The sequence below is a fragment of the Chiroxiphia lanceolata genome, chromosome 9, assembly GCF_009829145.1.
Source record: "Chiroxiphia lanceolata isolate bChiLan1 chromosome 9, bChiLan1.pri, whole genome shotgun sequence".
NCBI classification, from domain to species: domain Eukaryota; kingdom Metazoa; phylum Chordata; class Aves; order Passeriformes; family Pipridae; genus Chiroxiphia; species Chiroxiphia lanceolata.
In genome coordinates, this window is record NC_045645.1 from 24,387,806 (window position 1) to 24,412,583 (window position 24,778).

A 24,778-nucleotide genomic window follows, 5' to 3' on the forward strand; every position below is an offset into this window, starting at 1 on the left:
AAAGGACAGCTGGCCTGAAGCTGCCCGCCAGCAGCATGGGAATGCAATCTTGGGGTCAGGGAGGCTGCTCCTTCAGCCCCGCAGAGGCTGTGGGCAGCCAGGCCATGCCAGGGCTGCACAGGGCACTGCATGCATGGGGGACAGCATGGGGCAAGACGGGAGCAGCGAGCCCAGGGCTCCAGGCTGGCACTGCCAACACACCGAGAGCTTCTCTTACCTGACACCAAATGACTTGGAAAGCAGGTTGTGGAAAGAAAGAGAGAGAGAGAGCATTTACCAAGGGAATGGCAAGGGGAAGGCCTGTCCCTTCCACACTGCCAGGTGGAGTGTGCTGCCAACCCTCTGCCTGGGCCTGCCACGCTACCTTGTGGAGATGGGACTCATGTGGTGTCATGTCACTCAGGCCCTGGCAAAGCTGCAGGGGCTGCAGTGCGGGCACCCACAGCCTGGGCTCTGCACTGGCCACCCCACCAAGGCTCCCTCAGCCCAGCCCAGCCCAGACTGGGTCTGTGTGGTGGGTGGCAGTGGGTACTTTCTGGGGACCCAGTGGGTTTCTGCAGTCACACCCCATCTCTGAGCTACAGTGGTTTCTCCCCCATGTCTTCTCAGCAGGAGTCCTTGAAGCAGTGGGTGCTGCCCCCGGGAGTGCCAGCTTGGACCCCCCCATGGCTACCCCCATGCCAGCGTGGCTCTCCGTGTGATGGCTCCAGCCAGCTGCTGGGTGTGCCTGGTGCTGCCAGGGCCTCAGTGCCCACCAGCATCCTGTGCCCAACCCCACCTCTGCATCCCAGGGGCATGTACTGGGACAGAGCCAACCACCTTCGCATCCCACAGAGACAGACACAGAGGAATGGTTCCCAGCACTGCTTCCAACTCCATGGGGGTCAGATTCTTACAGGGACCCCCAACTCACTGCAGGCCCTTTCCTGTGCAGTCTGTGGCCCCACAGTCCTGCTGAACAGCAAGCTCCCCGTCTGCACCCACAGCATCTACCAGTCCTGGAGTTCATTTACAGCTACTTCATTGCACCAAAAGGAGCAACACAGCAGTGCCCAAGTAGCCTCTCCTCCAGCCTGGACACCAGCCCCCAGAAGTGTGAGCAGCCTGACAACCTCTTGTAGAGCATCTGCTCCTCCTCTGACTCCTCAGATGACCCCTAGGCCCCTGAGAGGGACAGGATGGCCAGTATCATGGTCCAGGACATCCTCACCACTTCCCAGTGGCAGAGAGTGCTCCAGCGTGGCTACCAGTGCATGTTGTGTTGCCACATCTTCCCCACATTGTGGTTGCCCAAGACCCAGATCCAGCACAGCTCCCAGGAGGGCTACAACTGCAACGGGTTCTACTGCAGGCTCAATGCCCTGGGGGAGCAGGAGCTCAAGGCTCAGGAGGCTGCAGCCTCCAGGCTGTCCATGTAGCCCCACCAGCCAAGCAGCCACCACGGGAGGGCACTGCTCTATCGTTCCTGCCAGCGGCAGAATAAATCTTTTAGGATCAGCCAGCCCTGCCTCTGTGCTGCTCTTCCTACGCAACACTGCCATCCTTTGAGAGGCTCTTCCCTACTTTTCCTTCCCCAGCAGACAAAAATCTCCTGAGCTCCTAAAAGTGCTGCTTAGCATTTCTGCACCTCTGTGGGGAGCTCTGCAGATGCCAGGAACCCACTGGCACCATCAAGCTGTTGGGTCAGCCTTAAGACAAGCTTGTGCTGTGTAGTGGCTGAAGGGGAAGACTGAAACTACTCCCAGAGATATTCAGAGCACCTTACTCTCATGGGTAGCCTGTGGCTGGCACCACAACAGGGGTCCCACAGGGGAGTAGGCTTAAGTTGGAGGGGGTCTGTGCAAGGCCAGAGGATGCCACTGCTGGTGCTGGCAACCAGCATGGAGGGGGAAGGAAGTACAGAAAAAGAGAGAGTCAGTGAGAAGAAAGAGACAACAGAAAGCCTTGAGAAATAGAAAGATTTATTTAGCAAAAGCCAGTTGACTAATGACAACACCCAAGGGTTAAGTGCACTTACATTGACAGATTGGTTTCCCAGATAGATTGAGTCAACAGTTAGTAATATGACAGTTGTAGGAAAAGAAAGGACAAAAAATATAGCTATAAATCCCCTGTCAAGGTCCATAATAAAAGTGAGAGGCTAGAGAGGCGTCTTGGAGGCAGTGCTGACTTAGGAGGAGGGTCATTTATACATGTACACCTGTGGTGTGGCATGGTGCTGGCAGGACACTGCGGCATCACCCCATCAGCCTGCGGGGCACCTGCCACTGTCCCCTGTGGGCAGAGTGCCAGGCAGGAGCCCAAACCCACAGCTAGTCCTGAAGCTCCTCAAAGGACACTGCCTGTGTGTGTGGAGCAGGAATGGACCGGAGCAGTGTCTCAGGAGATGGCTCCTCCCTGCCTGCTTTCTGAGGCAGCCCAGCCTGGAAGAGACCTCTGTCCTACTGCTGCTCCTCCCAGGCTCTCCCTTCATCTGCCCTGTGTGTACAGCTGAGTTCCTCCTGTCCCCTCTGCTGAACAATCTGTCTGCCCACGTGGAAATCCCTCTCCAAGTTCACCCATGCACCCCTACCCCGTCTGTGCCATGTCCTGTGTGTGCTGCCATACCCACTTCTTCCTCCTAGCTGGACCAGCCTCCCACCCCATGCTTTCACCTCCAACTGCTGGCAGTGGGATCCTGAGGTTCCCAGCAGAGGGGCTAGCACACTGCTGTGCCCACAGCGGTGTGGGACAGGGCACATGGAGGTAGTGGTGGCCAGGCAAGAGGAGCACCCATGTACCAAACAACACCCTCTCCCACTCTGCCCCCTCTGTGGTTGGTGCAGAGGCTCCCCTGGACCCTAGGGCACTGCTGGGGACACTAAAACATGTCCTTCCTTCCTTTCCACTGGGACTCTCTAGCTCCTCACATCATCCAGCCCTGTCTTGTGGCAGAGGGTACATAGCACAGCTCATACTGACCCCGGGGGTCTCATCCACACCTCACTCCTCAGCAGCCCTCAGTCCCAAGGGGACCCAGGCAGAAAGAAGTGATGGACCTTCCTCAGCAGCCAGGCTAAGCCCTGGAGGAGAGCAAGAGCTGGTGTCAGCCAGGGGTTAGTTGCAGGCAGATCGAGCAGAGACAGAGCTGGCAAAGACGAGAGCAGCAGGGAAGCAACAAAGCAAAGCAGAAGCAGGATAGGAGGGAGGATGGGGAGAAAGACAACTGTGCCAATCCCCACCTCATTGAGTGCTTCCACAGGGAGCAGGGCGGATATCAGGACTCTGGTTCATACCCCTTCAGTCATGGCCTCTTAGAGGCTGTAGCACCAGGCGGGTGATAAAAGTGCTTGCAGAAAAGAAACAAGCTCTGGGTCCCTTGGAGGCCCCCACAGATGGCTCTCAGCCAAGAGCATCCTGGGGGTTGGTGGGGGATCCTGAGATCTTGGACTCACTTTTCTGGAGGGTGTAAACCACAGATGTGACGGAGCCCCTCTGCAGACACCAGCAGTTCACTCCCCACCGAGGGGTGGTAGTGTGCTCATCCCTGCAGATACAAATGCCAGCACTGCAGGCCCCAGCCCTGGTCTAGAGGAAGACAACTGCTTGGAAATGGGAGGGTTTGTCTATAAAGCAAAGCAAGGAGTTTGTGGTGATGGGAGTGCAAGGAAGTGCTTGAAAAAGTGGCTTGAGAGCACCAAAAAGGCTTTGAAACCTGGCAGGTGTGCCAAAGAGCCAAAGGACTAGATGATGTCGGGGAGGACACTCCACAGCCCAGTGCTGCATTCCCTGGCTCCCTGCTCCACACTGAGCTGTGCCACCTTCTCTGCTCCACAGCCTGGGAAAGGAGTGGCTGTGCCTGAATGCCCTCCACCTGCCTCAGGCAGGGACAAACTCTGTCCTGGAAGTGCCACATCACCCTGCAGGAACTGTCTGCACCTGGTCAGCCTGTGCAACCTCATCCCATCAACTCCTTTCCAGGCTCGTCCCCACTGTCCCTCTATACCTCACCTCTCACTCACAGACCCACTACAACAGTGCACTGTCACCAACCCTAACGTAGCATGACCCTATCCTTGTCTTCCACTCTGTCCACAATACAGAGAGCCAGACCACCTGTCAGCCACTCTGTCCTTGCTCACCACCCCAGCATTCCCCCTTTGGTCCCTCTTGTCTCTGCTCCCTGCCCTGCATCTCCTCTCTTGTTCCCTCCAAAAAATCCTCTCCTTTACTGCTTCCCCGGCAGCAGGAGGGGCTAATCCAGCAGGGATCCTTGCTTCTGCCTCACCTGGACACACAGTTTGTGGGGGGGTGGGAGCCAGGGGGGAGCACAAGGAGCTGTCAGCTCACTGTCAGCTGAGAAGCAGGGATGCTCCAGCTCAGCACACAAGCCCATGCACGCTGAAGCACAGCACGCCCAGCACGCTCCCTCAGCACGACTCCACCTAACCCCTGCACATCTCCTGACTGGGCGCTGGAAGCCTCACACTCCCCCCTCCACCCCGCTCCCTCCGGGCTGTCCCATCCCTGCCAGGGCCACTGGGCTATGGCCAGGGTCTGTCCCAGCTCTGGCAGGTCCTGGCTGCTCCGCACCACCTCCTGCTGACCCCCCTACACCGCGATCTCGTCCTCCAGGCTGTCACCCAGGTCCTGCCTGGGCTGGACGTGGAGCAGGCGCGGCGGTTCCTCCTGGGACCAGGAGTCACGCTCCTCGCTCTCGTCCGTGTTGGACTCGTACTCGGAGGCGATGCCCGACTCGCGGAACTTGATGAGCTCCAGGCTGCCCAGCGGTGGCTCTGGGGCAGGTGGCCCCGAGTCCGGCAGAAAGCGGTAGCACTCCAGCTTCACCAGACAGTCGTTCCTACCTATGGGACTGCCCAGGGTGCTGGGGAAAGCTGAGCTGGGGCCCAGCGGCGGCGGGTGGGTGTCCTCGGGCTGCGGGGTGATCGGGTCGCAGAGGACAGGGAGGACGTTGGAGCGGAAGGTGATCTCCAGCAGACTGTCCTGGGAGCCTGCTGCAAGAGAAGGGCATGGCTGAGAGGCCTAGCTTGCCTGGGCGTCCCCTGGCTACCACGGCTTGCTGCACACTGCCCAGAGGAGGAGAGGCTGGGGCCACTTGGCTACCAACCTCCCTACTGCCACTGTTGAGAGGGCTTATTTGGTGTTACTGCTGCTGACCAACAAAGAGCCAGTTCTGCAGGACAAAACGTTAACTGTCTCCTGCCCCAGCTCCTGCAGGGAGCTGATGGCCACATCTGCTGGAGAGGAAGGTCAAGAAGGGGCTCTTGGGCAGGTATGGAGCTGGCCTAGAGCATGCAGCCACTGGGGAAAGCAGACATACAGCTGATGGAGGTAGGTAAGTACCTGTCCATACAGCCCTCCCCAAGCCCCATCCCACATGGCATGCAAGCACCCTGCTGCACATGCACAAGCCTGGCCAGAAGGGCACAAATATCCCTCTAAACAAAATGAATGGAAACACACAAAAAAACCCAACAGAAACACCCATGTGCATGTGCCTCACAGCCCTTGCTAGAAGTGAGGGGAGAAGAAGTGACGAGAGCGCTTACTCGTCGTGTTCCCTGCCAGCTTCAGCTCCAGCTCCTGCACCTGTTTGACCAGGAGCGAGATGTGCTGCAGCAAGTCCTTGTTCTGGAGCAGGAGCTGGTGCACTCGAGCCTGGGCCTCCAACCGTGCCGCTGCCTCTGCTGCCAGCTGGTCCTTCAGCAGGTGCACCTGTGGGACAGCCGAGAGGGGGTGAGCGTGGGGAGACGCCGCTCAAGGGTTGAGGGCTTCGACTCTGGCCACCACCACTCATCTACCAGGGCTCACCAGCATCCCACCCAACGGTGTGATGAGGCAGCTGCTCCTTGCGGGTACAGCAGATATGATGGGGAGTGTGCAGGCACGTGGCAGTGTCACACTGGGCAGGTGGCAGTGTAACACCAGAGCACACTCAGCACATGGTCCCCTGGCCTCTCTGATGGCAAAGCTCAAGGCAAAGGGGGGCAGCACTGACCAAACTATCAGTCACAGGGGCAAGGGGTGCAATATTTTACACTCTGAGTAGGCACCACAGAGCCCTTTTGGATTGCAGGCAACACTGTACTTGGGCAGATATAAAGGATCCCCCGAGGATGAAGGTCTCTATTCCAGAGGGAAAAGCAGCTTTGCAGCCTGTGACCCCAGAAAGCACATGGGCTCTGGGGCAGCAGCTCAGGCAGAAGCACAAACACTGATTTACTGATGCAAGAGGAGGAAAGCCATGGGACAGCACAAAAAGGCTGCTGGAGCCCATTGCTCAGGCCAGGTCAGGAAGAAAGTTGAGCAATTGTGGAGAGCTCTGCGAGGGGTCAGCAAACAAGTAAAGCTCAGGTAATGAGTTGGATTAAAGCAGCCAGAGCTGCTTAAATGAGGAATAGCTGGATGGAGAGTAAGCTGCCAGACACACAGCTCAGGCAGCAGTTATTCAGGGCGAACACTGAGGCCAGGTACTGGCAAGCAGACAGGGGCTGAAAGCCCAAGAAAGCTGGTGGCATGCAGACCTAAGCACCTCATCTTTCCTGATGGGGCCAGGGCAAATTGCCACTCCTCTCCCCTTGTTGCACGTCCCATCCTCTGAGTCACAGTTTCTCCCACAGTTGCCACCTGAATATTTCTGCCTGGAGCTCCCCACAGAGTAGCCTGCCTCCAGGTGCCACTCCCCTTGGTGGCACCAAGGGGCTCAGTGTGCCCCAGCCCTGTTGCTGCCCCAGAAAAGAGTGGAGGGGAGAACCTGTGCCACAGCCACTTGTGTCTGCTGCTGCTGCTGCTGCAGGAGCTGCTGGAGAAGCTGCATCTGATGGTGGGCAGAGAGGGGTGTTCCCAGGTCAGGCAGCTGGGCAGATGAGGGCAGCAGCATCTTGGGCGATGCTGTCAGGATATCTTCAGGGTGGAGGCAGCCCTGCAAAACACCAGTGTGGAAAGTGTGATCCCATGCCACTCACCTCAGAGAGCCACCTGGCACATACAGGCTGCAGAAGAGAGCAGCCCCCCAGAATACCCAGGAAAGAAGCAAATGCATTCAAAGCAAATGCACACTTTGCTGGGGGTGCTGACAAACTTTGAAGACAGTATTTTTTGAGTTTTGACAACAACCCAAATACTTCTGTAGAAAATTCCTGAAAAGGCTGGCGCTTCCAATGGGAATTTCCACTGTATCAAAAAAGTCCTTTATTTTTGTTTTTTTTGGTGGAAAAAAATCCCTATCAGCTCTGCCCCAAACACTTTCCGTGTGACTGCACGGAGTTCAGCCTCATCACAGCTCTCTCCAGGAGCGCCCTGGGCCCCAAGCCAAAGGGCAGCCCTGCAGCGTCAGATGGCTTTGATCTGGGAGCTGGGGAATGCTGCTGAATCCCTCCCGATCCCTGGGCCCTCGGGGTGCACATCAGAGTCACGGGGCTGGGGCTGTGCAGTGCCCCAAGAGTGGAGGGCAGGGACCCAGGCACTTTGGCATAGGCCACCCACCTCCTTGCCCACAGCATCGAGGTCGGTCACGCCACGGCTGAAGTCCAGGATGTCGGCTCCAGGCAGCGGCAGCTCCACGGCGTCAATGTCCGTCTCTTCCGCTGAGGCGGCTGCCCTCTCCACACCGGAGAGGCGGCAGGCTGTGGGAGCAGCATCAGAGTAGAGCACAGTCTGCTTGGAGCAGGAGCTTGCTGTGGTGCACCCCAAGTGTAGTGAGCGATGCCCAGGGTCGGTCCCCACCACCCCCCTGCCACCCGCCCTCCAGCTCTGGGGGGAAGCAGGTACACAGAGACACAGCTGCTCTTCCTGCTGTTGCTCCGGATGGGGGTTGCAGCCAAAAACACACCCAGCCCCAGCACACCAAACCTGGGGAACAGCAGCCAAAACCCCTGAGGCCGGACAAATGGGCCACCAAGAGCAGAAAACACAGATAAAGAAAGGTAAACAAGAGATTACGGGAAAGAAAAACAAAAAACAGATGCTCGGAATTCTCCAGGGAACTGCATATCATGGCCCGGACATTGTGTGGAGGAAAACCAAACAATGACCGGTCCAGAACAGCCCAATGATTAGGTCATCACGACACACTGGTCACAGAGGCAAGCAGGAAACCACAGCCCAGTCCAGGCTGCTCCTATTGTGATGGGGGGAACTGGCCCCCAACATGGGATGGCAGGGCAGGCAATCCACACACTAGCAGGCAGCAGGACCCATCAGTGTCCCAGCTGGCACTAGATGGGTATTTGACCAACCTCTTGCAAAACATCTGCCTCTCCTCCAGTGCAGGCACAGGCACCAAGGAGCAGGGCAGCTCCCTGGGGCCCTGCAGAGCTTGGGTGATGGGGCTGGACCAACAGCCAGGAGTACTTGCTCCAGCACCCTCTACCCATGGGGCTGAGAAGGAACAGGTCCACAGGCTGCCTGAAGACCTGGCAGCTTGATGCAAGACCACAAACATGGATTAGTCCATTCAGGGAACTGCAGAGAGCCCCAGCCCCAGACGCGCCTCGGGACACAGGTCTGTGCTTGAGGCCTCTGCTGCAGAAGCAGCGAGGGAATGTTTGCAGTGTGTGCAGCCAAGCACGGAGAGTACTCTGGCGCCCAGCAGAGTCCCAGGCGCTGCTAATTGGTTCCCAGCAAGGGGGATGTCTGCGAGGATGAGGGCTAACACCTAGCGAAGGCTCCTTGCTGGGCAAGATCCCAGCTTGAGCCAGAGGCGCCACAGGCCAGATTGCTGTGCAAATCTATTCCCCACAGGTGTCAGCCAGCAAGGAGCAGTATGGGAAGACAGTGATTCTGTAGACTGTGTCTGCCAGGCTCCAGGAACCCCATGCCACCCCCACCTCCGCCTTTGCGGAATACCTGGGACATCCAGGTCATCTCCGTTCCTCTCACTGTCTCCATCCTCCTGCCCGTCTGCGTTTTGCTGGGTGTGCTGCAGGCTCAGCTTGTGGCAGACCTCGAACGCCTGCCCCACCGTCCGCACGATGCGCATGGCTTGGCTCTGCGGCAGGCGAGGAGAGGAGAGGAGGGATGTAACTTCAGCCGGGCCACCCCTGCCTGGTGACTCCCCAGCCTGGTGCAGCTCTCAGGGGTCTCTGTGCGCTGCCACAGGGCCTGGGGCACCAGAGCTCAGATCCCCGGTGTGCTCTGGGCTGCCACCCACAATGCAGTGCCACCGGATCCTGCCCCAGCTGCTCCACCGAGGCCACACCATGACAAGATGAGCACCCCAGCACCTTTACCTTCTTCTTGGATTTGAAGACGTTGCACCTGAAGATGTTGCTAGACCCATCCCTGGCAATGTAGCTGAAGATCTTTAGGTCCTGGGAGTCATGAGACACATAGAATATTCTGCAAGGACACAAAAGAAGGGAAGATATCATCATACACATTACCTACATGCCCAGGAGACTTCCAAGGCCACAGCCAGTGCTTCCCAGGGCACGGGGTGCTGGCAGATCCCCAGCCTCTGCAGCACATCCCTGCTAAAGCCCATCAGAATGTTTTTTTGGCAGTGGTTTTGCCTCGGCTGGGAAAATTAGTCTGCTGATTCAGCAGCAGCAAGTGTTTTGCAAAGGCAGCATGGGACTTCTCTGCTCAGCCCTCAGGGACAGAGTCAGCGGCCCAAGAGTCCTCCAGGGACGGAGGAGAACAAACCTCACTCCTTGACTGCTCAGAGAGTCAGCCTTCTTGCCTGGGTGCCTCCTGCCCCCTCCCCAGCATGGCTGGGGCCCATCTCGACCCCGTTCAGCCTCGCTGGGACAGACACCCCATAACTCTTGCTTTTGGCAACAAGATGGAGAAAGAGAGCTGGGGACTCCAGAGAGCACCTCGAGTCAGGGGAGCTGCCCTCTGCAGGGATGGTGTCGGCTCTCCAGGTCAGTCCCCAGCACAGTGCCAGCATGGTGTAAGTGGCACAGCAGAGAGCCTCTGTCCCCTCACCCATCAGGTTTACCTGTAGATGGGGTCGTGCATGACGAGCATTTTGTTCTCGTCCCAGGCCCATTCTTTTTTCTGCAATGAAAGAAGCTGAAAATGAGTACGTCAGATGCTGTCCTTCAGAACAAGGACAGGGCAGAGACAGTCCAGGGACAGATTCAGGAAGCTCTTGTCTGTTGCTGCTCCCATGGAACCAAGGGTTGGGTCCTGCTGGGGATCAGCCACGTCCCACATCACTGCCATGGGGCCCCCCAAGCCCCTTCTACACCCACATCAGGACAACCTCAGCCACGCTGTGGGAACATAGTCTACCCATGGCTGATCCCAGCCCATTTCTCTCTCTCTCAGCCCATTAGATTTTCCCAGAAGTTCAAGAATGCTGCAGGTCCCTGCCCCGGGAAGGGAGAGCTCCTGCTGTAAAGGCACTGCTGCCCCAGGGACCAGTGCTGCCTACCTTCTTCTTCTTCTTCAGAATGACCTTCACACCATCCACTGACACAATGAGATTCACTTTCTTCTTCTTGATATTCTTGGCTTTAAACTCATACTGCGGAAAATGGAAGAAAACACTTGAATTAGCCTTTCTGTGCCAGGACAGTCTCAGGAAGGGCTGAAGAGGCTGCGAGAGGAAGGGGCAAGAGAGACAGGAACATGTTTTCCTGATCTCACATGCCTGCATCAACATGCACATCCATGCTAGGACAGGACAAGGGATCTTTTTGCCCTGCAGTGTTCCCATGCCCTGTAGGAGGACACATCGAAGCAATGCAGACCCAGGATGCTGCTGGGAATGGTAGCTTGTTTCAAAGGCACTCACTCTGACCCTCCAAAGGGCTGAGCCTCCCCAAAGAAGGACTGCCACCTCCCTAGCCCTGCCAGCTCCCAGGGATCCACAGCCTGGCCGCGTTTGCCTCGCTGGCTTGTGGCCATTGCTGAGCTCTGGTAAGGGAAATGGCATTTAGAGTGGGGTATTTTTGGGCTCAGTATAAAACTGATGATGATTGCTGAGGACTCTGTGAACCTCTCCAGGGGATATGGGATAATGCAATTACCCACTTCAATTAGAAGTCACTGGACAGGAAAAAATCCCAATAGGAACTTCCAAAGATCAGTGGCTAAACACAAAGTTCTGGTCTGGCCTGGGGAGAGAATGAGATTTCCCAAAAGCCATCCACTTTGGCATTTAGAGTCTTACTTACATTTAGAGGGCTGGCAGGGGAATAGCCTAAACAAGCCATTTAGGCTGAGCAACCTCCTGCTGTGGGACTTTTGAGGAGTCCCATAACCTGTCTGCCACAGGTGCACCCACATCAGGTACCTGATGTGCTGGTCCTACGTGCAGAGTGCTGTGCACAGCCATGGGGACAGATCCTCTGTGCCCAGAAAAGCCCTGCATCCTGCACCTAGCTTGCCTGAGGAAGTGGGATTTAATTCATCCTCTCCTTATTTCAGCAATGTCTCTGCAGAGGGAGCACAGGGCAGACGCCCGACGCAGTGCCCTGCCTCCAGCCCGCGCCGAGCCTCGCCGTGACATTTCCAGCACCGCATGATGTATTAACTCTGGCAGCCAGAGCCAGCAGGCAGGAAAAGCTGCTGGCCCTGACCTGTGATCAAATGATAAAAGACCTGAAAGCACAATTCCTCAAAGCCATTTTAAAATCATCGATGGGGATGAGAGATTCAGATGGCTTGGAAAACAGAGCAGAGAATGCAGCTCTGCCCTTCCCCATGCCCGACCAGACGAGCCCACAAACTCCAGGGCTGAAGCCATGGTGATGGGCTGGAGAAAGCAGAGCTCAGGCTCCCACCGTAGAATCAACCAGGTTGGAAAAGACCTCTGAGACCATCAATTCCAACCCTTGATCCAACACTGCCGTGGTTACCAGACCATGGCACTAAGTGCCACATCCAGTCTCATCTTAAAAACGTCCAGGGGTGGTGAATCCACCATCTCCCTGGGCAGCCCATTCCAATGTCTGATTACTCTCTCTGCAAAAGATTTCTTCCTAATATCCAGCCTAAACTTCCACTGGCAGAGCTTAAGATCGTGCCCTCTTGTCCTACTGTTGGTTGCCTGGGAGAAGAGACCAAACCCCATCTGGCTACAACCTCCTTTCAGGGACTTGTAGAGAGTGATGAGGTCTCCCCTGAGCCTCCTCTTCTCCAGGCTGAACAGCCCCAGCTCCCTCAGCCTCTCCTCATAGGACTTGTGCTCGAGTCCCTTCACCAGCCTTGTTGCTCTTCTCTGGACCTGCTCCAGCACCTCAATATCCTTTGTGAACTGAGGGGCACAGAACTGGACTCAGTACTCCAGGTGTGGCCTCACCAGCGCTGAGTACAGGGGATTGGCTACAGCCAGCCTTAAAACCCCCAGCACATACCCATATGCTGCTTGCACAGCTTATTCCTCATGGAGAAGGGTCTTACCAGAGTTCCTCAACAAAGAACCCGTTGGTGTGGGTTTCCAGGTCCCATCTCTCATATTTCCTTTCCCATCATTACTAGCAGAGGTGAAGCTGCATTCAAAAGCCCCTTCTCTGTGCCTTGCTAAGACAGCAGACCAGTGCCAAGATCAGGTGCCTGGTACCTAACACTAGAGAAATGTTTTGATTTAGCCCTGAGAAGGTGAGCTCTGGCCCGACTACCTTGGAGTAATTAACCCAGCCCCTTCTGAAGCTCCGTGTGTGATTTTTCCAGGAGCTGAGGGCTGAGCTGGATGCTCTTTGCAGCATTCAGGCTGACTGCACAGCACCTTGGAGCACTGCAGCCTGATTTATTGGTCCTAACGATCATTGATTATAAACGTCAAGTTGCATTTCCGAGCTGCTGGTGCCATGGGGTTTCTATTCTGGGTTACCCCAAGTGCTAATTAATGTGGGCTTGGAAGAGACATCAACCCTGAAAAATATCCCAGGGTTAAACAGACTAATTTTAGCCTGTTTTTTTGGGTGAGTAACAGCTCCAGGACAACAATGCAGACAGGCCAGGAGGTTTCAGCAAAGATGTTACCCAGTCCTGGCATGTTTCAGGGACAGAATAAACGTAGAGCTCCTTGGAGAGGCTTCTGGAATCCCTGGCTGCAGGCAAGGGATTCTGCCCAGGCTCGCCCCAAGCCTGGCAGAGGTGAATGCTGTGGGGAGAGCTGCTGTGTGTGTGCCTCTGCCACACTAAAGCCAAAGTCCCCTTGCGCCAATGGCTCATGGCAAAACTCCAGCAAGGACCAACAGAAGCAAAAAAGCCAAATTCTCAAAAGCGCCAACCAGCCAGATTTGTTAAGCCCTTCCACAAATCCAGGTCTTTATCCTGACACTGAAGTGAGAGCCAAGCTTCTTTGCAAGCCTGAGCCATGCGCTTAGAGAGCTATTGCCCATCCCACCCCATCCAGAGCTCATTAGTGCAGTCACTCCAACGAGCCCAGAGGCTCTCTGGGATACACTTCCCATGCACGAAAGCACAGCTCTAGCCAATAAAACACTAATGAACTCATGCCAACTGGGGCTCTAATGAAACACTAACCATCACTTAATAATAAATTAGCAAGGAAGAGGATTCAATAAGACAGCAATTCAGCCGAGTCGCCTCTTGCATCCCGGGGCTGTGCAGGGAAGGCAAGCTGAGTCCCACAGGCCAGGAGACGCGTTGCTGATCTTGAGGGGCTTTCTAACTTGGTCTAAGGGAGCGTTAGCTCTGCGCAGTTCCTCTAAGCCACAGAGACTGTAAGGGATGAACCCAAAGCTGTGCAGGGCAGAATCTGCACCATCTCACGGGGCAGCAGTTCACATTAGCAGTGACAGCAGGTGCCACGACCAGCCCTGCTCAATGCCTGGCTGTCCTGGGTGCTGCTCGCTGGTTAAGGCAGGAAGAAGGCATGGCTACCACAAGCCCTTGCCCAATCCAGCAAGCCCCTGCAGCTCCCAGGAAGGCGGTGGCTGATGGTGACAGCCAGCCCCAGGCACCAGCCCAGGAGTAGTGCTCAGGGCTGGGCTGGGTGCCCTGCCTGCACATGCACTCTCTCCAGCCTGGGAAGAATACCTAGCCCTACGCTACCTCCTTGGACTTCTCCAAAGCCAAGGCAAATTCTTCCCACGAGCAGGCTACTGATGCCAGCATGGTATTTTTGCTCCTCAAGACTACTGGATGTTTCAGATAGTCTCACCAACACATGGACAGGACCTGCCCTTGCTAATACCTGCCCTGCAAGCCCCTTTAGTTAACAGGGCCATGGAAAAACCTCTCTGTATGGCCGATCAGGACCTCCCTGGCTTGGAGTTATTCTTGACTACAACTGTATGTGCCCCAGGCACAGAGATCTGCATGTCTACCCATGTTTGTCAACATCCCTCCTTCTGCTGCAAAATAAAGCTTAAGAGGGATGAAAAGCATTAGGGTTTTAACTTTTCCTGCTGCTGGGAGGAAAGCAGAGGTGATGACAGGGTTGGAAATGCCACCAAAGCGACTATGAGAAGGTATGCACAGTCACTGCTTGCTGCTGCATCCAAAACAAGCAGGCACTGGTTGACCACAGGAAAAGAAAACGCACATGTCTCCGGAAACAGTGGACCATTGCCATACAACCCTTGTTGGGGATACATCCTGCATCCCCAAAGATGTGCTAAAATGCACAGCACTGCTGCTAAGAAGCTTTTCTCTGAGCCAGTACAAAACTGCCTGCGTGCAGCAAAGCAAAAGGGGGGTTTGTCAAAGCCACCAGCATAGAACCCGTTCCACTGCCAAGAGGGGATGGGGATGCTCGGGGGAAGCTTTGCTATTCATTACACCAGGAGCAACAGGAGTGTCCCTGTGATCTGATGCAGGGAGGTGGGTGACAGCGACTCACCCCACACTCTCTGGGCACCGCATTCTGCTTTGTGGTGACTCCTTCAGGAGAAAAAACACATGAAAAGAATTTCACACGTGATAAGCTCAGCTACCAATAGCTGCATCTTGGAGAGCTGAATTCCACCCTACGGCTTAATAAAGAAGTGATACAGAAATAATTATCCAGCTTGGGATCAAGGAAGGAAAGAGGATTTGTGCAGCTTTCCCATGATCCCCTTGTGTTTCACACCATGTAGCATTTCACTGTATTACTTATAAATGACTAAATGGTGTAAGAGTCAGAAGAGCTTTCTTAGCCTTCAGCCCATCTTGGGTATGATTCTGGATCTTTAAATATCTGTAATAATAATGCAAGCTTGGGTTAATTATATTAATTCTTGGCTATAGAAATGTGGCAATCCCAGAAGACAAAGAAGAATTAATTTCAGGGAAATACACGGAAAATAGAAAAAGCAAGAGAAACTGTCCATTCCTGGACTTTCACAGCTTCACAGTCGTTCTCCAACTGAAGCTCTAAGAACTGTACTAAAAGGTTTGAGCAAAGACTGAAAATGGACATTCGAGATGTATCAGTCAAAAAACCCCACAACTATTCGAGAAAAAAAGCAAAGGTGGTCTCAGTAATGAAAAAGAAGTATAAGATCACCCACAAAACCCAACCAGCTAAGAAGTGAATACAGATCATCCCTTAATATTACACTGCCCACAAAAAACACATTCATCTTTTCATCTAGAAAAGAAACATCTACTCCATCAGAGCACGAAAGCCTTACCATTGACCTCAGGTTTGTGGGAGTCTATTCTCAACATCTGTCTTTTATGTGGAGTTCAGTATTTAAATAACTTCAGAAGGAAAAGAAGCCAGCTGGTGTATGCATCATTGCGCAACACATTCCTACTGGCAGAATATTAAAACTGCCCTTTCTGGAGAACTGAGTAACATATGTTGCTTAATAGAGAGCGCATGTAACCTCGTCAGCTTAGAGTAAACTTATGTATGAATCCCAGTGTGATGGGTATGTGTGAAAAGCGGGGAAAACTCAGCATCCCTAGAAAGATGCTATCCACCCCTGTTGGGGTGTTTCCACCCAGTAGAAGTGTAAGAAAACTTGCAACCACGCGCTGCACACTAGGTTAGGCAGATCAGACACTAAAGAGGAGAGATGATATCTTTCTAGATTCATCATCCCCCCACATTCACAAGCATCCAAAAAATGTTAACCTGAATAAAAATGCCCTCACTTCATCCCAGCCCATCTCAACACACGTGGGTACAGTTTTAAGTCTGCCCACTAGCACCATTCATCAGTGAGGGAAGGTACCAGAAATGCTATATGGTCAGATTACGCCAACAGAATGCAAATAAACAGAATGTTTTTTAATGGAAGTTGCTCTAAGTGCATTGAACTGCCCCCATCCCCTTCCCTCCTCTATCCCAATCCTTAAAAAAACCCCCAAAGTTACAAGTTTTTTCGGGGAAAAAGCAGTGGTCTGAGAACGAAATTAATAGGGAAAAAGCAATTCCCACAAAACTCATTGCTACTCTGCTATAAGAAAAACCATTGAAGGGGATGTAATTTTGCCAGAAAGCAGTATTTCTCTGTTTATCCAGAAAGCACACAAAACTGCGTGCAATGCCGGATCCCCCAGAGCCACCTTTGCCAAATGCAAAGGGTTGGCTGGCCAGGACCCTGCACTGTGAGCACCCTGAGGTCTCCTAACGGTGGTGATGCCCCCGCAGCTCCCACGGCTCCCACAGCCAGTGCCCGCCTCCCCTGGCACCCCCTGCGGCTCCTCCTCGCAGCTGGCTGGCACAGCACCTCGTAAAATACTTTCAGAGTTAGACTTTAACCCAAGGTCAGCTCGGGCTAATGACAGACGTGGCAGACTAGCAACGGCTTTCCCAGCACTTTGGGGGAGGAGCGGTGCTGTGCTCTTGACGAAGAATTAACTTATTACAAAATGACAGCCGAGCTCGAGTTCAATCAGCACAAGGCTCCACGGCGCCGAGAATTAACGACTGGGGGGCAACCACATACTTTGCAAGTTGTGCTGCTGAAAACACGGGGAACGACGGTAAATTTCAGAAATGTACAGGAGCTCAGGCGTAACCCACAGGAGGGAAGCCTGGGAAACCTTGCTGGGATCCTAATAGCTGTAATTGTGAGGAATAGCAAACAGCAGCGCTGTGCAGGGGACAAGAATTTCACTTTACTGAACCACACAAAGAAATGGCACCAACACCAGCACCCTTGAATGACTCAGAAGCCACCTGTGGGCTGTGCGGGAACAGAAACCTGTGAAGGACAAGCCTTTTTTTCCTGGACAGGGATGCCAGGTTGCCTCGGGGATGGGCACAGAAAGCTGAAGGAGCAGGAATGCAGCACTGGCTTTCCGCTGGCCTTTTGTGGGGTAATCAACACTCAGAGCTCAGCGCTGGGGTCCTGCCAAAGCACTATGAGCAGACTGCAGCCAGAATACCTCATCTCTTCTTTTTCCTTCTGGTGCTTTGTTAACTGGAGGAGAAGCGTGATTTGCAGTGTTGGAGGGGCTGCACACATCAAGGTGAGCAGCACAGCAAACACAGGACCACCACGTGCCCATCTGGCCTGTGAACCAAGAATTCCGTGGGCCAGAAGGCTGGGAAGGGCCATGTGGTGGTAAGGCACACACTGCACCCAGCCTGCCCAGCGCAGGTGCTGTGTGCTGGGACTGGTGGGTGCTTATGGGATGCATCAAACGCAGCTGCGCCTGAAAGAAAAGAGCACTGCAGAGGAGAAGGGAATGATTTAAATATAGCTTTGGCACATTAGCAAACAGAGGCCACCTGGCCAGGAGCAGCCTTGCAGATCAGAAGAGTCCCCAGCCATCTAAGCCACACAGGTCTGGGAATATCGGGTGGTGTCCAGAAGACAGCTGGGCACAGCCTGCCACACGGCAGGGAGTGGAGGCAGCACAGCCTCTCCCCAGAGCCCTGCTGTCAGAAGGTTAGGGCAGCAGAGAGCCAGGATCCTGCCAGCAGGGTCCCTAGGCATGGAGCATCACTCCCTTCCACTATGGGCTGCTGTCCTGAAAAGAGAAATGCACCTGCTAGCCTGCCCTGGTCCGAGTCTCCCTCCAGCTCTACTGGAGCAGCAGCAGATGTCAGGGGATAAAGTGGCTGGAAAGCAGGACACGTCCCAGAAGGGCAATCAGCTTCATCCAAGAGGCATTTCTGGACAAGGCTTCAAAACATCTTGACAGTCCACTACTCTGGGCTGCACTTTATGCCCTCAGGGGACTCAGGCTTGCTAGAGGGGAGCATACTGGAATACCTGCTTAGCCTACTAATGTCATCAGCAATAAATGGACTAAAACCCATTTTTAAAAGACTGCCTTAAGCCACCCAACCAAAGTGCTGTGCTGCTACCTGTGACTGTTGAGAATCCCCATAACCTTTACCATGGGCATGCTATCCCATCAGAGCTCTGGTGAGGAGGCTTTACCACCCCAATTCTTGCATGCAGCTGAAAGTACATGCCTGGCCATGACTGTGCCCATGATCCACACACATGAGCAGGGTACTTGCCCACGGGATGCCAGCAGCACCTTCCTGTTCCCCTCAGGGCTAGGAGAAAAGAGACAAGGACAGCAGGGAGATTTGGGGATCTCCTTGGTGTGGTCACTTCACTTGTGCTCCCTGTTTCTGTTGCCAGAAACTGGGACAAAACTAGCCCATAGCACTCGCACTTGCAGCAGGGATGATTCCCACTGTGGGGCACAGAATCATGGAGATATCTGGGGGCAGGGTCAAGGTTTCCACCAGCTCCATTGGCAAATTGCTGGCATGGCATGGGCAAAGATGCTGGAGACCTCTGCCATCCTCCTAGCTCAGGTGTAAGATGCTCCTCAGGATTAAATGTCCCCTGTCTACCTGTCTACACACCACTGCTTGTGGTTTTGCCAATAGCTAGACTTAAATTAAAGAGCACAGTAATTTGAAAAAGAGAAGGAATAATGGAGTATTGGATGCTTGCTCTTGGGCTTAATGATTCTTTTTAAAACTCTTCTACAGTTCCTTGGAGTTTGCATTTGCACATATGGGAAATGCGGCTCTGAGGTACATGTGTTTGTCTGAAATAGATATGATTTTGGTTTGCACTGACAAGGTCAGTGCCTATTTTCCCATCCAACTTCAGGTTTAATTTTGGTAACCGTCTGTAACAGTTGCAAGTACTGATGGGTATAAATGGGAATCAGTCTAAAAATACCCATGTTGTGAGAGCAGCACAGCAGAGTTAAGGTTGCTGCTTTGAAACCATCCCAGGATCACAGCATACCCATTTATCACAAAAAATATGTTTTCCAATAACATTGAATACTTCACAATAAATGCCTTCTGCTCGGTTTGCTATTTCCTACCAGAGAGCTGCCTCCATCCACTTCCTCTCACTACCTCCGAGTTTCACAAGTTGAGGTGGCAAACTGGGACACATACACGAGCCATCTGCAGTCGAAGCAGTTTGACAGGAATCTCAGAGAAATCAGAACTGGTAAAAATTAAATCAATATCAGTCATAGGGTTAAATGAAGAAAGTTCCTCCAGGTAACAGCTTATTCTCACCTCCTCTTTTCCAGACTTCCATTTACAAGATTATTTACCTCCCTTACAAGAAATCCTTAGGGATTCCAGACTACCCTGTGGGGGTTTTTTTTAAAAAACACCTGAAAATCAGAGGTTCAAAGGAGACTTGAGACTCATCATCAGCTTGCAGCTGCTCTGCATAACAGGGGATGCAGCAGCACAGTGCACATGAGGGATGCAGCTGGTGGAGCAGGAGCACACTTCCCAGCAACATCCCTCAGTTCCACCAGCAGCTCCTCAAAGCCAACAAGGTCCCTGTGCAAGAGATCCTGTTCACTTCATTGGGGCTTGACTAATACCAACATTACAAAAGAAAGCCATATAATTTCTCCTCCAGCTTGGGCACATGCAGTGATGGCTCCAAGTGGGAGCTCAGGGGCTGGGAAAAGTGATACCTCTCAGCCAGTCATTGAAGGTTGGTGGAGATCACGCAACACGCCAGCCTCCAGCCTTGAAAACACGTCTAAACCCCTTTCAGAGATCCAGGCAAGTGATAACAGCACAGACTGGACCTGTGTGGGAGGTGGCAAGCTCCCCCCTGCCTTCACATGCTGCCATCTCCGATGGCCAAGCGAGAGTGCAAATTAACCGGCGAGTGGGGGTGTGTGGGATACTGGTTGAACTGGTTACAAAAATAACAACCAGGCTTTGAGCTACTTCCTTCAGTTAAGGAAAACAAGGGCAGGCTCTGTGTGCATCTGCAGGCACTGCTCTCGCACTGCTTTTCACAGCCCGGGAGGGAGAAGACAAGAATTGAGCTGTACGCGTTTTAATATTTGCCACCTGTTGCTAGAAGAAGTAGAAGCCCATTCCTTGGAAACCCCACATCTGACTGGAATTTGTGGTATTTCTAATTAGACATGCATTGGTTTGACCTATGCAGGCAGTGGGTGCACAAGCTGTTTGGTGCAATTGCCCTTTGAAGAAAGTAAGAAACTAAAAGAGCCTGGAAATGGCCTCTGTTCATCCAGCCCACAGCGGGTTTGAGCCCATGTGTTAGAATGAGCTTGGCCTAAAAGACAGCATTGTCATGTGCAGCAATTTAGTCCTGCTCCTTTCCAGTAATCCCTAATAAACTCCTGCCCCTTTCTGGCACCAGAAAGTCCCTGTGCCCCGGGAGACCACAGGACTGAGCAGTGCAGACAATGTCCAGCCCAGCACCTTCCTCCACCTGAGAAGGGAAACAAAATTTCTGTGTTCAAGATTAGCTTTCTTCCCGAAATGCTTTCTTTCTAAGACAGACCCCGCCTGAAGGTAGCTGAGATAATCCCTACCCACATGTAGGGGGTCAAAGGCAGGGCTGACACTGCAGAAGAGCAGAGTCACCCCAAATCCACCCTGAGGGCAGGTGACAAAGCAAGGGGCACCCTGCGAAGATACCCACGCAGCACTTCAGAAAGGTGTCAGCTCAGCAAAGTGAGCCCAATCACAACACAATGATATTTACGCCCCAAGTTGTAAAACACAGGATTTATAGCTGTATTTTTTTACTGCTCACCACAGAGCTGCTCCTCCAGTTGCATAAAAAGCTTGAGTAAGACCAGTTGAGAAGGCAGATGAGAATAGCCAGGCAGAGGAACAGTGACACACCGAGGAAGGCAAGCTGGTAACACTGTAACTAAATCAGCAATTATGAAATTCAGACAATTAATAATGAATGAGCAGCAGCATTAAACGCTCGGTGCATCAGAAACAAGTCAGCCCTGTGGGGCTCATTAGATGCTGGCGGTGCTCAACAATGTTTCTGGGTTGTAACCAGAGAAAAGAGGTAATTATTCATATCACACTTGCTTCGCTGTTCCTATTTCAGCAATGCAGGTGTTAAAAACCATTCACTAAATTCTGTATGTTAAAGGCAATATGAATAATGTCCTTTAGACAGATTTACACAGAATTATAAAAAAATTTCCAAGTAATAGAAGTGCTGACATTTCAGATGGAGTTAGAAAACAGGGGTTGAAATCCACCTCAGGGGTGGAGCCCCAGATGAAGCAAGGACAGACAGACATATGACAGAATGCCACTGCGCTTCCAGGAAACTCCAGTGAGGAGAACACAGCAATGCTCATTTTTATGCAGGTCTGGGGTAAAAAAAAAACGTAGTTGCTATCCAGGTCAAGTGTACAGGAATCTGGCATCTACCCATTTCAGGTTGATTTTATTTGACATTGGCCAAGCAGCTCTCACAGGAAAAAGGAACAGAAGCTGCATCTGCAAGATGCAGAAATGTATCCTAGAAAAGCCCTGGAGCCATCAAAAGGTGGAAAGTGGAAAAGTCCAGTGGAAAGGACAAGATGAAGACAGTGTGGTCCTCAGCAATGTGCAGCAAAGGTGACATTATCTCAAAACACAGCACTGCTGAAATCACTACCAATACAACCCATTCCAACAGAACATGTGCTGCTTTATTGTACACTTCAAAAAAGCAACAGAAAAGAGTTCAGAAAAAAGCAACTTTCCCAGACTCCTACATCCTAGAGGTCAAAACAAACTCTCTCTATTTAGCTTATCCAAAAAGCAAGTTTGGAGCGGACTTGTCCACAGATCAGACCTGGGACTTGGGAAGAACTTCCTCACATCAAAGGCTCTGACTTTAGGCAAATGCACAAAATCAACTAGCTGGAAGTTGAAGTTTAATCCATTCAAACCACAGAAAGACAAGTCTTTTTTCACAGAAAGCTCCAGGGGACCTGCACTCCAAGTCACACTCACCAACAGCTTTGGACAATTACTCTAGATTTCTCTTCTTTTAGATATTGTGGATTTCTTAACAAGTATGTAGAGGTCAGCAGAGATGTGCTCTTTGTGCTTCCAGTACTGGAGAAATGTACATATCCCTAAAGTTCCCAAGGATCAGGGAGTGTTTGAAGGAGTCCAGACCAGTCCCATCCATCATGTCAAGAGGAAGTAAGAACTTGTCATTGGAGCAAAATGCTAAAAAAACCTGGAGGCCTTGGAGAGGAAAAGAAAGAGAAGGCTCTCTCTGATGCATATCACTACTGCAATCCAAGAACAACACTATAGGGCTGTTTTCTGTTAAAAGAGTTAAGCTGAAATTCAACCATCTTTGCTGAAGTTTCCTGTGGTAAATACATACTTCAGACTTCTGCAGTTTCTGCTGAAACAGATCGGCAGTTTCTATAGGCAAGCACATGGCAGGGGGATCTGGTTTGTTTGGGGATTTTTTCCCCATCCTGTTAAACTAACACTGCTGAAAACCAAGCAACAGATTAAGAATCACTGGGATCCTCATTCTCCATCAGAGAAGCCTGGCCTGAGAAGGAAAACTCACCCAAATTTCTCTGAAAATTCATCCAAATTTGGCTACACTCTTTGTCTACAATCTTCGCCCTGGGTACACTTCACTTCAGAGGGGAATGTCCATGCCATCCAAAAATCCCAGTTGAAGCACATCACTTCCCTCACCAGCCATCATCTCCAGGGATACCAGGGCATTCAGGGACCACATCCATGGCCACAGTGGCACGAGGAGAAGCAGCAGACTTGTGCAGCCTCCCTGTGGGGTGAGGAGGTGCAGACAGGAGGAGGCAGGGAACCTCCAGGGCTTTCATCATGCTTTGCACACTAAAGCCCTTCTCTGCTGGGATGAGGACAGTGCTTGGCTCCTTTCTCTTGTCCTCAGCACTGTTCCTTCCAGTGCCCTACAACAGACACATCCCTTCCTCTGACTGAAATGAGAGCAAGGCCTAAAAGAGTTAACTGAGGTATCTCGCTCTGTTGAGAAAATCCCCCCCCAACACCTGCTCTGCCTGTGCTGCTAAGGAACCCTTGCAAAAACATTGATAACTCGCTCTGTTCTGCTTACTGGACCTGAACCTAATCATAAGAAGAATGCTAGAAATGCTATATAATCAACCTAGAGGTCATAAATTAAGACAAGGTAGACATTTGAATAGGAGAAAAGGGTTTAGAGCCAAGGGTTTCTGCAAGCTTCAGTAGTTATAACATTAACAATAGAAAGGTAAGGAGGTCAAAGCGAGAAAGAAGGGAAACAGACCCCCGATTTGAGGCTGAAGGTCAGAACGACCACCAAAACTCAGCGCCAAGAGAAGAATTTGGAAAGCACCGCCCTAAGCTCCGCCCAGACTCCGCCTATATTAATATGCATGATTAGATGTTGTAATCACATGAATATGTATGTAGACTGTGTAAATTACCCTGGTTTTGTATTGGTGCCTTCGAGCAAGTTTGTCCGGCGCGAGCTGGCTTGCTCCCAATGTTGAATAAACAAATACCTTGCTGCTTATAGATCCAAAAGTCTCTGAGCAGTTAATCATTCCGAGGTTTTTCGGCACCACGACTCCCTAATTAAACGAGATCCATTTCACAGACCAGCTCACACAATAGTTTTTGCAGCCTCTCCTTTTAAACAGATGTGATCTTTCCCTCTGCTCCCGCACACGGCAGGGACATCCCGTAACATCCTTACAGCTCTCACAGCCTCGGAGCTGCGCGACAAAACCCTTCTCACCTTGCCGCAGGCTGCACGGCAGGCTCTGACACTGCGCTTCCCCCCGGCTGTTTGGTGTACAGCATCTTCTGCTGCACCAAGCCAAAACCACCAAGAATTAATTTTAGCAGTGGAGAAACTGGGGCACGTGGCTTTCTTTTTTTTTTAGAAGGCTGCAGCCCCAGGCTTTGCATCTCTTCTGAGGTGATGCAACAGAGAACACTTCAACTTCAAGGGGTACTTGGCCTTTGAGGACCAGCAGAGAAGCAAGAACAGAAAGGATCATACACAAGAGTAGCATTAAAGTTGACTTCAGTTTGGATTGACTTTAATTCAGCCTAGTTCCACGTGCAGGAATGTCTCCTTCAGAAGGAATCCGACAAGTCATTCAGTCTCCCCATGTCTTAGTTTCCCATCCATAAAACAGGTATGGAATATTGCTTGACTCCTGCCCCTCCCCCCCCCCCCCCCCCCCCCCGGTGAAGTTCTTTAACTCTTTGTTCTCCTTTCCCTAAGGTATTTCTCCCTTTAACCATAGAGCAAGAGTGAGGTATCCTCTCTGGACACACTCATGCCTGGCTGGAAGATGTGGCTGCCCAGGATAAGGCTGCCTGCATCTCTCCTGCTCAGGCCCATGCAGCATCAGTACTGAGCACCAGGGAGCATTTGGACCCACTCCATCCCAAGAATAAAACACTGCCATGATGGCAGAAAATTGATGAAAGTACTGATTTATTAAAAAACACTGGAAAACTCCATGTTGCAGTAAACAAGAAGGAAAAAGCCTCCAAATAAAAGCAATGCCATGGGTGTGGGGAGATACAAACTCAGGGGGATTGGAACAGGGGGCAGGTCCAGTTCTCTACTCTGCTGACCAGACAGTGCTGGGAGATGCCAGGATGAGCTGCAGACCTTGA

At 52.3% G+C, this 24,778-nt stretch overlaps 1 protein-coding gene across 6 annotated transcripts in view; it reads right to left on the reverse strand.

The window, feature by feature from the left end:
* The window catches only part of NOS1AP (nitric oxide synthase 1 adaptor protein), a 44,858-nt gene that overhangs the window by 2,554 nt on the left and 17,526 nt on the right, over positions 1-24,778 (reverse strand). For 2 of the 6 annotated variants that reach the window (XM_032696697.1, XM_032696694.1), the window contains exons 3-10: positions 10,382-10,474; positions 9,944-10,017; positions 9,231-9,339; positions 8,848-8,989; positions 7,486-7,625; positions 6,755-6,922; positions 5,550-5,715; positions 4,845-4,994 (exon numbers count right to left, since the gene is read on the reverse strand). In XM_032696697.1, coding sequence (XP_032552588.1) covers positions 4,845-4,994; positions 5,550-5,715; positions 6,755-6,922; positions 7,486-7,625; positions 8,848-8,989; positions 9,231-9,339; positions 9,944-10,017; positions 10,382-10,474 — 1,042 coding nt within the window. Of the gene's footprint in view, positions 1-1,942; positions 4,995-5,549; positions 5,716-6,754; positions 6,923-7,485; positions 7,626-8,847; positions 8,990-9,230; positions 9,340-9,943; positions 10,018-10,381; positions 10,475-24,778 lie in introns of those variants that run through there. The other 4 variants (XM_032696695.1, XM_032696696.1, XM_032696698.1 and 1 more) reach the window with 4 other exon arrangements.